We start from the raw sequence: 12,500 nt of genomic DNA, 5'->3' as shown, positions 1-12,500 counted from the left end.
TCAGGAGGACCCGGCAGGAGAGCGAAAGGGCGAGCGGCAGCTTCAAAGCTCTTCTCTGTCTCAGGTTTGCTCCTCCTCCTCCTACCCTCCCTCCTCCCTCCTCCCTCTCTTTCTCTCTCCCTCCATCACTGAGTGGGTGGCGAGGAAGCTGCATGCGTGTCTTGAAACACGAATGCATGCTATGCGTGTGCGTGTGTATTTTTACTCATGTATGTATGAGAAAGAGATTCCCAAATTCCCAGTGTGAAAGACAGCGAAAGGGAAAGAAAGAGAGGGGGGCATGCAATGTGTGTGTGTGTGTGTGCTGTGTTTTTCTCTTTATGTGACAGTGTGTGTGTGTGTGCTGTGTTTTTCTCTTTATGTGACAGTGTGTGTGTGTGTGTGTGTGTGTGTGTGTGTGTGTGTGTGTGTGTGTGTGTGTGTGTGTGTGTGGGTGGGTGTGTTTGCGAGAGCCAGAGTCAGTGGTCTTTTGATGGAGAGGGACAGGGCCAGCCACTGCGTAGGGGAGATATGTGTATGTGTGTGTCTGATTGTGCCATGAATGAAAATAAGGATGGAGGGAGGGAGGGGAAGGGGAGGTGAAAAGAGGTGGTGGAGGAGGAGGAGGAGGAGGGGGGAGGGGGACTCTCCTACCATTCAGCCATCTCGCCTCCCTGTCTCTATCATCTCTCTCTCTCTCTCTCTCTCTCTCTCTCTCTCTCTCTCTCTCTGTCTCTGTCTCTCTCTCTCCCCTCATCCTCTTGAGTGACAGGCGAGAGGGCTCCTAGCAGCTTGCTCAGGCGCGCGTCAATAATTAGCATCCTCCACTCTTCTCTGGCTTTCATTTGCTGTTGTGTCGTGCACACGGAGCGTTTGTCGCAACGTAGCGAGGTCGCCCTAGCGTAGCCTATCTCGGTCAATCTGAATAGCTCCTGTGCAGCCAAGGGTGTTTCATTGGGTCTGCAGGCGGCCCCTTCCCTCCATCCCTACCGTATATGCAATGGCCTGTGATTGCTCCTGACACACACAGACACACACAGACACACACACACACAGACACACACACACACACACACACACGCACGCACGCACGCACACACAAACGCATGCACGCACGCAGGCAGGCAGGCAGACAGACAGACAGACAGACACACAGACACACATACACTGGTTCCTTTTTCCCACGCGCGTGCATGGGCTGGCACTCAGTCATGCGCTCATACACACACACACACAGTGGTTCAAGGGCAATTGATTTGGAGTTTAATTTCTCTCCCGGTGCTCTTGACGCAAAAGGATGCGCCTCCGTCTGACCTTGACGACAGACAGGGGGGGTTTGGTCTCTGTCGCCAGGCTCACTCTGAAACCACTCAAGGGGGGAAACACACACACACACACACACACACACACACACACACACACACACACACACACACACACACATGCACACGCAAACACACACACAAACACACACACACACACACACACACACACACACACGCAAACACACACACACACACACACACACACACACACACACACACACACACACACACACACACACACACACACACACACACACACACATATAGCATCTTCACCTAGAATGGCCACATAACCTTCCATGTGCTGTTATAAATGAACGCTTTCCATCTGCTTTCTAATTATAGCCAACATACGGCCATTCCTAATTTTAGCTGCAGCCGAGAAATAGTCGTCTTTTTAATAATTCATGAGTTCAGACACAGAGCCAGCTCCTACTGGCACGCTTACTGCCCGGGTGTTGCTCCAACCACTGAAAAACAAGGTGGATCGGGCCTGGCTTTTTCAGAGGGGGGGGGGGGGGCAATGCACTGGGAAAGCTTGGAATGTTCAGTAGTGGTAGTGTACCTATAATAATAAGACTCACCCGACGCTTTAAGGAGAGGAGAGGCATGAAGATGTTCCTCTGTCAGACAGTCGGCCTAAAAGCAGTAAACCAGCTACATAGAAAAAGAAAACAGGATGAGTTGATGAGTACTTGGCATGGTTTGGACATCAGTATTAGATGCAAACGGCCGAGCTATGTGTATATAGCGTGATTTCACCTGTGTGCCTAAATGGTTTCAGTGAGCTATTCTCCACGGGATATGTTTGTTTTGATCAGCGAGGATCTGAGCGAAACGTGATTGTGCCTACAGCGCTGACATCTATTGAGATGGACATGGGTTAAAAACCGCTGCCTCTGAACAAGCGTTTCAAAGCTTCTCTCATCTCAGTACGCCATATGTGCTAAGACGCACGCGCACACTCAGGACGTTGTGTGTTTCTGTGTGTGTGTAGGGGGGGAGTGTGTGTGTGTGTGGAGAGGGGGTGGGGTTTGCGTTCGTGTTGTGTGTTTTCCACTCAAATATATCAGCAGGAGAGAGACACAGCACATGAGTGTTCGACTCTTAATTTATTAGCAAAATAACAATAGAATTGGCCCTGTTATTGGATGTCATGTCACATTATCAGGTTTCAATCATTAAGATCTCCATATTGGTGGATTTAAGTTGCCCGTGTGACATTTCTGTTGAGTCTATTTAAAAAAAAAAAACGTTTATGTTTATGTTGTGATTTTTCCATGATATTATTTGGTTTTACAGCCTCCATTTCATTTTGTTTTATGTATTTCCAAGTGTTGCCAATTCAGTAAAAAAAAAATCAAGTTCACCTGGGGTGGAGTGGGGGAGGTGTCTGAGGGTCAGGGTCGTCGAATGGCGCACCTTGGCTGAGAGGCAGGGGGGGGGGGGAGGGTTTGCTCTCTGTTGCCATAGAGACGGGAGGACAGTGGTGTTGGATAGCCTACTGTTACTAGGCAGGAGAGGCTGCCGCTGATGGAGGTGAGAGGACTTGGGGTGGTCTGCTGTGGAGGCTAAACAACCCCTGAGGGGAGAATAGTGTCTATTCCTGCTTGGTTTATTATTTTTTCTCTCAGGTCAGGTGAAATAAAATGATTCCTATTGGGTTTGAAACGACAGTCTAGAAAATAAATGGGAAAAATCTGACTTATTTAAACACAAAGCTCAAAACTGCAACGGCGTGTGATGGTCATTTCATTCGATAACAACTGTTTAGTGCACGACCTAGTGGCCATGGCGTGGAAGTGCAGCAACATGGTAGACAGGCCTATTATGGTCCATTCATTTCCCCCAAAATACAATTTTTTTCTCAGTCTATCAATTCTGTTTTCGAGTTTTTCGTGAACTTTTTCACATGCAAATGAACACCGCCATTTTATGTGGTAATGTTAGCTTAATGCACCACACTGTGTCTGTGTGTCTGAAGCCTATGTGTCCTTTAGTCAAAGTCGAGATAGTGATTATAAAACGCTAGGGGAAGTTGCTTCAAAAATCATCTCATCATGCCGACGCAAGCAAATGCAATCAACAGGGCCGTTATGTTACCTTAATTCAGAGCAACAAATGGCGTCATCTCTCCGACAAAGATGTTGACCCGACCCACTCAAACGTGACTGCAAGGCTCGAGCGCCACCTAGTGGATTTCCCCCCGCACAGCGGGTTGTTCCTCAGACAAGTGTGTCTACAGCAGCGTTGTATTCCTCCAGCACCGCGGACAGCGCCTGTCTCCCTTTCTGTCTGCTGCAGCCGCTCTCGGAACTTCAATAGTTTGACAGCAAAAGGTTTTTTTGACCAAGTAAAACAAAATTCATAATAACAGGAATTCTATCTGCAAGAACATTTGGTTATTCCGACGGCTATCTGGCACTTGAGCATTATATTTCCGAAATATTTCAAATTTTAATTTCAAATAGTGATTTTGATTGGGAAATCCGGGAGAAGCAGCTGTAAAAAGTATACAATGTTAGCAAAGGGCGTGTATTTTTTAGTTCTTGCTATATATTAGCCGCATCAATAAAGGCTTTTAAACTTCTATTCAACAAGAGTGCCCACTGCCTTGGGGTTTTCACTGTTTTGTTGCACTTCCACCAAAGAGCACATTGTTAGGTAGGCCTAAATATTTTTCCCATCCACCACAAAAAAGAAGCACTCCTTTTTTTTTGCCTTCCTTGGGCCTTTTTTAAGGTTTTTATACACAGTCTATTGTTATTTAAAATGTATGAACTAATATAGGGAGGCTAAACGGTTTGATGGCTTTTCTTAAAGGCCTACTTCACCGGTTTGAATATGAAGGTGTATTGAATTCTGAGATCCTATGTAGTATAAATGTGCGAAAAAAATTGAAATCGGTTCATCCTAGCCTGAGAAAAGGCAGAAAGAGTGTTTTTTTAACCCTATATTTCTCTTTCTCGTGACATCACAGAAAGAGAAATATAGGGTTAAAAAAAAACTTTCTTTGTAAATATTACTGTGATGTCTTTTACTGTGACATCATAGTAATATTTACAAAGTACGTTTTAACCCTATATTTCTCTTTCTGTGATATAGGGTTAAAAAAAACACTCTTTCTGCCTTTTCTCAGGCTAGGATGAACCGATTTTTTTTTTTTGCACATTTATACTACATAGGATCTCAGAATTCAATACACCTTCATATTCAAACCGGTGAAGTAGGCCTTTAACATTCATGACAGAGTTTTTGGTATCCAAGATTTTCACCTCACTTTACATGCTCTTCTGACAAACCTACCTCTGGCCTTGCACTGGAATCCAGAAAGAGGAGTGTCACAAGTCCACAGCCGCTGACACAATTTTAATATTTTTTATTGCACACTTTAATCATTTAGTAAACAGATCTTCACAGTAACAATGCGAGAGCAGAAAAACAGAAGCGGATCACTGTGCGGTGAAGTTCGTCAGGTCTTCAACGTATTTATAGGTATTTACACAGAGAATATGGAAAATGGTGCCGAAGGCTAGGCTATATCCCTGTAGTGGGACGAGGCATTTGAAACCTCCTTTATCACGAGCACTTCACACTCTCTGTTCCAGCCACGTGGGCGTTACACTGGCCGTACCTCTGTGAATCCCGTCCATACTGCCCAACCCCAAAAAACATTCAAGTACTGCATTTCTTTCATTGCAAAGGTACCGGGTTAGCCAGTGCACAGGGACTCTGAGGACAAAACCGATAAATGTGCATGGCGCCATTTCAGAAACCCAAAATTAGATAGCTTGGTATTTTCTTTTCCCTGTCATGTGAACATAAAAGTAGTAGCTAGAGGAATGTCAATTGAACTAGTATTTAAGGTTCACAATGCAAATATTTCACAACGTGTATGAAAAGAAAGCACTGTCATTCGCACCAATAAATAGTCATTTGGAAATTAAATCTCATAAAAAAAATGAATCACCATACAAACTGCAACATTTTGCATTGCATACATTGGAAAATTATATTAAAGCAATTAATGTTCCAGGTCGGCATGAAAGAATGGTAGAGCATATGAATGCACTTATATAGGCCTGCCATTTAATTGATTAACACCCACTGGTCTCTGGTCTTTGCATTTAGAGTATTTTTGGTCTGGAAAGGAATATTTTAGTGTTGTGCTGAAAAAGAAAAAAAAAGAAAAAAAGAAAAAGGATATAAAATCCGTATAAGGCAATTTGAAGAAGTTGCTGTTTGAACTACAGCATCATGCTGTCACAAAACATGTAACAGCATTGTCAGCCGGCCTGTGCTAGGAAAAAAAGCTTATGAAGAGAGAAAAAGAGAACGCAGTTTATCAGAACCATATTCTACCGGTTGTAGGTTGTTTTGTGTGTCTGTCAGCTGATGTGTCTGAGTGCACAAGGTGAAAAAAGAAAAATATTTTTTTTAAAAGGAAAAAATATCTTGAAACCTCCGAGCACCTCCTCAACCTGTTCATACAATATGATAACTTATAAAGCTTATCGTCTGAGCATCTGATGCTCAGTCAGTGTAAATTCTCATTTGGTTATGTAATATAATAAAACACGTAAAACAAACTGATACCCTGCGTATTCAAAACAAACAGCAGTGGTTCCTTTATGTCTTATACAACATCTGATAAAACTCCAAAATACATCTGTATCTGACGCTTGAACTTAAGTCTTTCGTTGTAGTCTGTGGACAGTTTCTTGTGACATAAACACACTTAAAAAGCAGGGTTCCATACAGGCAATGATGGCAAGTCTTGGAATTCACTGAATTCAGCTTGGTAGCATAAAAGTGGGACTTTTGGTGCAGTCCCATTGGTGGAAACAGCCACAGGTATAGTGGTCCATTTTCCTTTCTGAGCATCAATGCTGTTTTTTTCTTTTTCGGGTCACCCCCCTGGAGCCTGGCCCTCACTACCTTTGGCCTGGCTTCCTGTGGGTGGGTGTGTCTGCTACCAGGTCTTCCTCCAGCACATTGACCAGGCCCTCTTTCTCTATGCAGGCCCCCAGAACCTGCAGCACCAGACGCAGCCTGCGGTCCATGGCCTGCAGGTGGTGCTGGATCAGGACGGGCGACAGGCGGTCCCGGAGCAGAGATTCCTCCATCAGGGAGCTCAGACGGTACTCCTCTTTGGCCAGCAGCTGGACACGCAGGTAGGTGGATTTCCTCACCCTGGGAAACAAACAAACAAAATGATAAATTAATAGTTTCTCACTATAATGGCATTTTTCTTAAAGAGGACCTATTATACTACTTTTCTGGTCTTAATTTCTTGTTTTACACTGCTATAGAGCAACCTGACACGAATCACATCACAAAAAACTATGTAGATTTTCGGGAAGCTCTTTCTCTTATTTTGGCGATCCAGCACATCCTGTCAACACTTGAGTGTGTGTGCTTCGGCAATCTCCGCTCCCTCCGCCTGTGCATCGGCCATCTCCGCTACCCTCCCCCCCCCCTCCTGCAAACCCCACTCCGTTGTGATTGGTTACCTTCCTTCCGAAACACTTTCAGTGGCGGGAAGCGCGAGCATGGACCTATAAGGGCGCGAGGCAGACGCGAACAGGGAAGTGACAGCATTACCATACATGGAAACATCCGCGTGGTCACATCACCAATTTTTATGCGACGTCACCAATTATGAAAGGGTAGACCGCTTTGAAGACGTGACTTCTCGACTGGCTAGAATAGTGTTTAGTGCTCTGCACAGACACCCCAGACGGTCAGCAGGGAATACGTCGAAATGCATGTAAGTCATTATTTGATCATTTAGTATGGTTAAGCATGACTATGAATCATCATAACAACGTTTATAGGTCATAAAAGTCAAAAAGCATCATAGGTCCTCTTTAATGTGATAATATTTTCCTGGATTTCTTCTTGGTGTTAAGCACAGAGTTGAAATGGGGAGAGTCATAGATGGATTATGAGATAATGGGCCCCTGGGCACAAACTCTTAAAGGGCCCCCCACTCGTCGCTATCCACTCTGCAACTGGCCCATGATGATTTCTATCTTGTTAAATTTTAATGAATATCCTTATATTTAGGCTATTACTTTTTGGACCCTGTTATTGACATGAGTGACTGAGCTCTTTGACTATGCAACATGAAAAGTTACTATCAGTATCTCTGGCATAGGGCCCCCCTGAGCCCTTGGGCCCCTGGGCCTGTGCCCAGTGAGCCTGTGCAGTAATCCACCCCTGGGGAGAGTGAGGGGGGAGACATGCAGTACCCCACCCAGACAAGACAAGGAATTGTGTCATAATGCTATGCCCTCTGCTGGTGAGCCACTGGGTTGCCCCTGTCTTACCATTCTTGCCTTTATTGGCTTAAACCAAAGTAGAAATACAGATAGCAAACATGGAGAGAAAGGGCCACGACTATAAATTGTACCGTGACCATAACAGGTATATTTCTTCTTGACCACTGTAGGCCTCCTGGATGCCTCATTATAATGAATTTATCTGGAATTTTCACTTTTTTGTAATCTAGCCATCTTATCCTTCTAGCTGTAATTGCACAATTCGAGGAGTGCTTACTTTGTCCTAAGGGAAATAAGTAGTTGAGATGGGTTTAAGTGTTTGAAGGGCTGAAGGAAGGTAAAAAAACAAAACACCTTCCAAAAAGATTGTTTAGAGATACAGAAAAGCTTCAATGTCTGACCTGCAGCACTGGCTGAGAGGCACCAGGATGGACAGCTCATCATGGGAGTGTTTTCCAAACCTGTGAGGGTGTGGGGTTAGAAATCAAAAGATTAAGCGGGTATTATCACAAACACACACCATGTACCAGTTTGCTTGATATACAGCTGTTAAGCCGTTGGCATTAATGTTCTAAAGGAGCTATTAGAAAAATATCTAAAGAAGGCAGATACAATTCGCTCATTTAATTACTGTAGAATACTTTTATTTGTCTTTTTTATTATAACTGTGAATTTAACTTTTAGCCTTGGTTAAGAGACACTTTAAAATGCAATTTACCCTCTTCCGTTGTCTAGGTGAATAATGAAGGTGTCATTCCCAAACTTCTCAAAGGTTTCGTAGTGATGTCGGTCCATGTTGCCTGTGAAAGAGAGAGAGAACAGAGGTTGAGAGAGGACAACGCTCTCCAGAGTGAGGACACACATCTCATGTATTCACCTGTTGCTTGATATACAGTATATTGTGTCTATATGCGTTTCATCCACTCGTACCCATTAAGAAGTCAAAGATGGTCATATCCATGACATCCAGCAGTCGAGTGCCGCGGTCATAGGGAGGAGTCTGCTTCACCTCGTCACAGTAATCTGGGTCCGACTCCCACCTGATAATACACAGAACATATATACTGTATATGTATACATACATGTGTGGAGAAAAAAAACATGTCTTCACAGAAAGGTGTATGATCAAAAACCCTGACTCAGACGACAGGAGGTGTGCACGAATGAGTAAATGATGACGTCGTCTCCTTACTCTGCTTTCTTGCGTTTGTGGTAGGAGCGTCTCCAGGGATTCCTCCAGGTCTTGCGTTTGGCCAGGTTCAGGTCTGGCAGGAAGGCCGCCACAGAGCCTTCGATCTGGTCCGGTTTACCGCACAGAGCGTGCTCAGTGGAGCAGTAGTACGAGCACTCGCCGTAGAAGCAGACGTTATTGGCTAAGGAGAGAGAGAAAAAAATAAAATAAGGCACTGACTTAGAGATCAAGTCAAAGAGGGAGCACACCTAAAGGGTTACATTTCTCAACACACAATGTGACAATTCCTTTGCTCTGAGTGAGTTTACATCCCCCCCTCCGCCCATCACTATAATACACAACATCTTGGTTTGCTGTGGTCAGTATCAATATGTTACCATAATCTAGGTAACATATATTACAAATACTTAAGTCTTGTTTGAATTTAAATGATGTGGTATTTTCTAAAAAAAAATCTTCCTCAAAGCACTTGTCTATCAATTTCTGTTCATACTGTATAAAAACCCTTTGAACTCCATCATTGTACAGCTTTTTATAATAAGTTGACTTACACTGCCACCCTGTGGTGACTTTTGGCTAAAACTTTATTAATCATCAAACAATGAGGCCAGGACTTTCAAGCCCTTTGTACTGCCTTGAAAAGAGGACCCGGACATAGGAACACAAGACTAGCATAAATAATTTGTAAGACTTTGTACATAACCCGGTTTACTTTAAGCTGTAGCCATATTCTCCTGTGCTCTGTCCAGGTGGTGCAGACTAGTAGCTACATGACAGTGTGAAGCTGCAAAGGCCTGTAGAGTTTACCTGGTGAGATGAAGAAGGTCCTCCACAGCTTCTTATCACGCGTCACATCTCTGATCTCTCTCGTCATGTTGACAAGTCGCCCCGCCACCGGGGGCACTCTCCGGAAGTCAAGGATCCTAAAAAAATACGAGAGAAATACACTGATTATAGGATTTTTTATTTATTTTTGGCCTTTTTTTTATACAGGTTGGAGAGACAGAGATAAAATGGAGCACACAGGGCAAGGACATGCAGAGAACGACCACATACCGGATTTCAACGTGGTCTGCTGTTCTTTGAGGACTGAGACTTTATGGGGGGGGGGGGCACTCTAATCAGTACATCACAAGCACCTCTGCTCTTATGTCAGAACACTACGACCGCAAGGCCCCTGTTTAGCCTGCCCTGCTGCATGTTTGCTGTCCAAATGACCCTGATCCGTTTGATACAAAATCTAAGCCTCCTGGGAGGAGAAACACAAAACACACACACACACACACACACACACACACACACACACACACACACACACACACACACTAGCGGAGCAGAGTTTGGCGAAACCTTATCCTACAGAGGACAGCATTCAGGAGCTGCAAACTGCACCGTCATGTAGGGCCATTGGTGACAAAGGAGTAGCTGTGTGTGTGTGTGTGTGTGTGTGTGTGTGTGTGTGTGTGTGTGTGTGTGTGTGTGTGTGTGCATGTGTGTGTTTGCCTATGAGAGGCACTCTGCCTATTACACATCTGTGAGTCACAATCATTGTTTCGTCATAGGTGGTAACTGGCAAAGAGCAGATTGGATAAAAAAACAAATCACCCAGGGAAACTTGTAGCATGTCATAAACACATCCCCCTACTGCAATTCTGATTCAATATGAAGCCGGAAACTAGCAGCAGCTCAGATTGGTATCCAGAGGGCTGCTGCGGTCGGGACAACTACACTAGAACTCACAGGCAGTCCCGCATGGTGCAAAAAAAAGAAGAAAATAGCTCTATAGAGTACACAGAAGCCTGTCCCCCTTAAACCATGTCCCTGTGGCAATGGCGTGCCTGTTTTTCTGTGTCAGCTCCATTCCCTTTCCCCCCCACACGAAAAACAAATCATGCTTCTGACCTCATCTAACAGATAGCTAGAGTGTGTGTTAGTGAGCATGTGTGATGTAATAAGCGTGCCCGCCCCTCATCAGACCCTTAAGACATACTGCGCAACGTTAATCATCCTCCCCAGAGAGTCCCAAACTTTGACTGTGTCAGCTGGAGCCTGTAGAGTAAAAAGGACCATGTGAAAAAATCAATAAACTCAGCAGCAAGCACGAGGAGGTGATCCCTGAGCTCCAGTGTGTTATCCAATCCCCTTGTGTACTTAATCCCATTCACATTTTCACAGTCCATTACTAGTACACTTCTGTTTTAATAATGGGTGTCTGCTGCGAGTGAACCTGTGTGACCCATCAGTCATCCCAGGGAACAAACTGAAGTAATAAAAGAGCTCTCGGACAGGAAACGAGAAAAAAAAGTCCAACTCACCTATCTAGGTGAAAAGCGGCGATCTCGGAGTTGTGCCTCTCATAGTCGGAGAAGTAGAAGAAGTCCGGAGGGGTTTCCTGTTCCCTGGTCTGCCTGAAAGACAGAGGTGAAAAAAAAAAACATTAATCATGACATTGCGCCTTGTTTTGTTACCTACGGTGAATGCACTTTAAATGAAAGCAAACAGAATGATTATAGTACAAAATTAGATTGAAGAATAAATAGAAAAGCCTTTTAACATATAGCGTATATATTTATTTCATCTCTCTCTCTCTCTCTCGCTCTCTCTCTCTCTCGTACTGAATGAATCATGAGAAAGGTAATTGAAAACATTGTCCCTACACTGATCTGCAGTACTTCTCGAGATCAGATGAGTTTTATAAGTCAGTGTGTGCCTGTCTTTTGATCACAGACAGTTCTGTGCAAATCTCTCCTCAGCTTTCACCAGCCTTTCCTCCTCCCCCTCTAGGGTCAAACTCATCTCAGCGTCTGCGTCCCTTTTCTAGGACAGAAGCTGACGCATGAGACCAAAGCCTAGTGTGGACACGGCGGCTTCAAAGAAAACTGGATGAGATTCTAGCTCACATCCTGCAGCAAACACACACACACGAACACGCACGCACTCACGCAGTCACACAAAAACACACACACACACACACACACACACACACACACACACACAGACAGACAGACAGACAGACAGACAGACAGACAGACAGACAGACAGACAGACAGACAGACAGACAGACAGACAGACAGACAGACAGACACACACACACAGACACACACACACACACACACACACACACACACACACACACACACACACACACACACACACACACACACACACACACACACACACACACACACACACACACACACACACACACACACACACACACACACACACACACACACACACACACAGACAGAATCCCTGCCAACAGAGCTCTGGATCTGAGTCAGGAACTGCTCTGAGCCACTTTTTGTGTCTGCCTGTCTGAATGTCTGGATGTCTGGCTGGCTGCTCGCTCGTCTGTCGGAAGGATATTACCTCTACACATATGCACTTGCTTTACACACACACATACACACATGCAGACACACCTGACGCTAAACCTGCTGTAGCTGCAGCCTCCCACCCCCCTCCGCTCTGTCCTCCTTTATCTGTCCTCCTCCACTCCATTAGTGTGAATTGGACTTTGGGTTGGAGAGGTGCTTTACACCCTCCCCCTCTTCCCTCCTGACTGACAACAGAAAACGACCTGTCCTGCTATTCACTGACATGTCGAGGAAGCAGCCTTTTACCCATAAATCAATTGCAGCTATTGTGATCACTTTCTTTCCTACCCAGAGCGGGGAGAGGGGACTAGTATTTTTTTTCTCCACCGGATGCAATGCT

General features: G+C 44.7%; 1 protein-coding gene across 1 annotated transcript in view; it reads right to left on the bottom strand.

Moving 5' to 3' along the window:
* Positions 1 to 4,677: 4,677 nt before the first annotated feature.
* The window catches only part of fam20ca (FAM20C golgi associated secretory pathway kinase a), a 36,766-nt gene continuing 28,943 nt past the window's right edge, over positions 4,678 to 12,500 (bottom strand). The window contains exons 4-10 of the mRNA XM_080044492.1: positions 11,096 to 11,188; positions 9,588 to 9,703; positions 8,781 to 8,961; positions 8,519 to 8,628; positions 8,307 to 8,388; positions 7,990 to 8,049; positions 4,678 to 6,497 (exon numbers count right to left, since the gene is read on the bottom strand). Coding sequence (XP_079900618.1) covers positions 6,239 to 6,497; positions 7,990 to 8,049; positions 8,307 to 8,388; positions 8,519 to 8,628; positions 8,781 to 8,961; positions 9,588 to 9,703; positions 11,096 to 11,188 — 901 coding nt within the window. The 3' untranslated portion in view covers positions 4,678 to 6,238. The remainder of the gene's footprint in view (positions 6,498 to 7,989; positions 8,050 to 8,306; positions 8,389 to 8,518; positions 8,629 to 8,780; positions 8,962 to 9,587; positions 9,704 to 11,095; positions 11,189 to 12,500) is intronic.

This window comes from Ammodytes marinus, assembly GCF_949987685.1.
Source record: "Ammodytes marinus genome assembly, chromosome: 16".
NCBI classification, from domain to species: Eukaryota; Metazoa; Chordata; class Actinopteri; order Uranoscopiformes; family Ammodytidae; genus Ammodytes; species Ammodytes marinus.
Note: the sequence above shows the minus strand (reverse complement) of the source record. Positions and strands in the feature narration are given on the sequence as shown.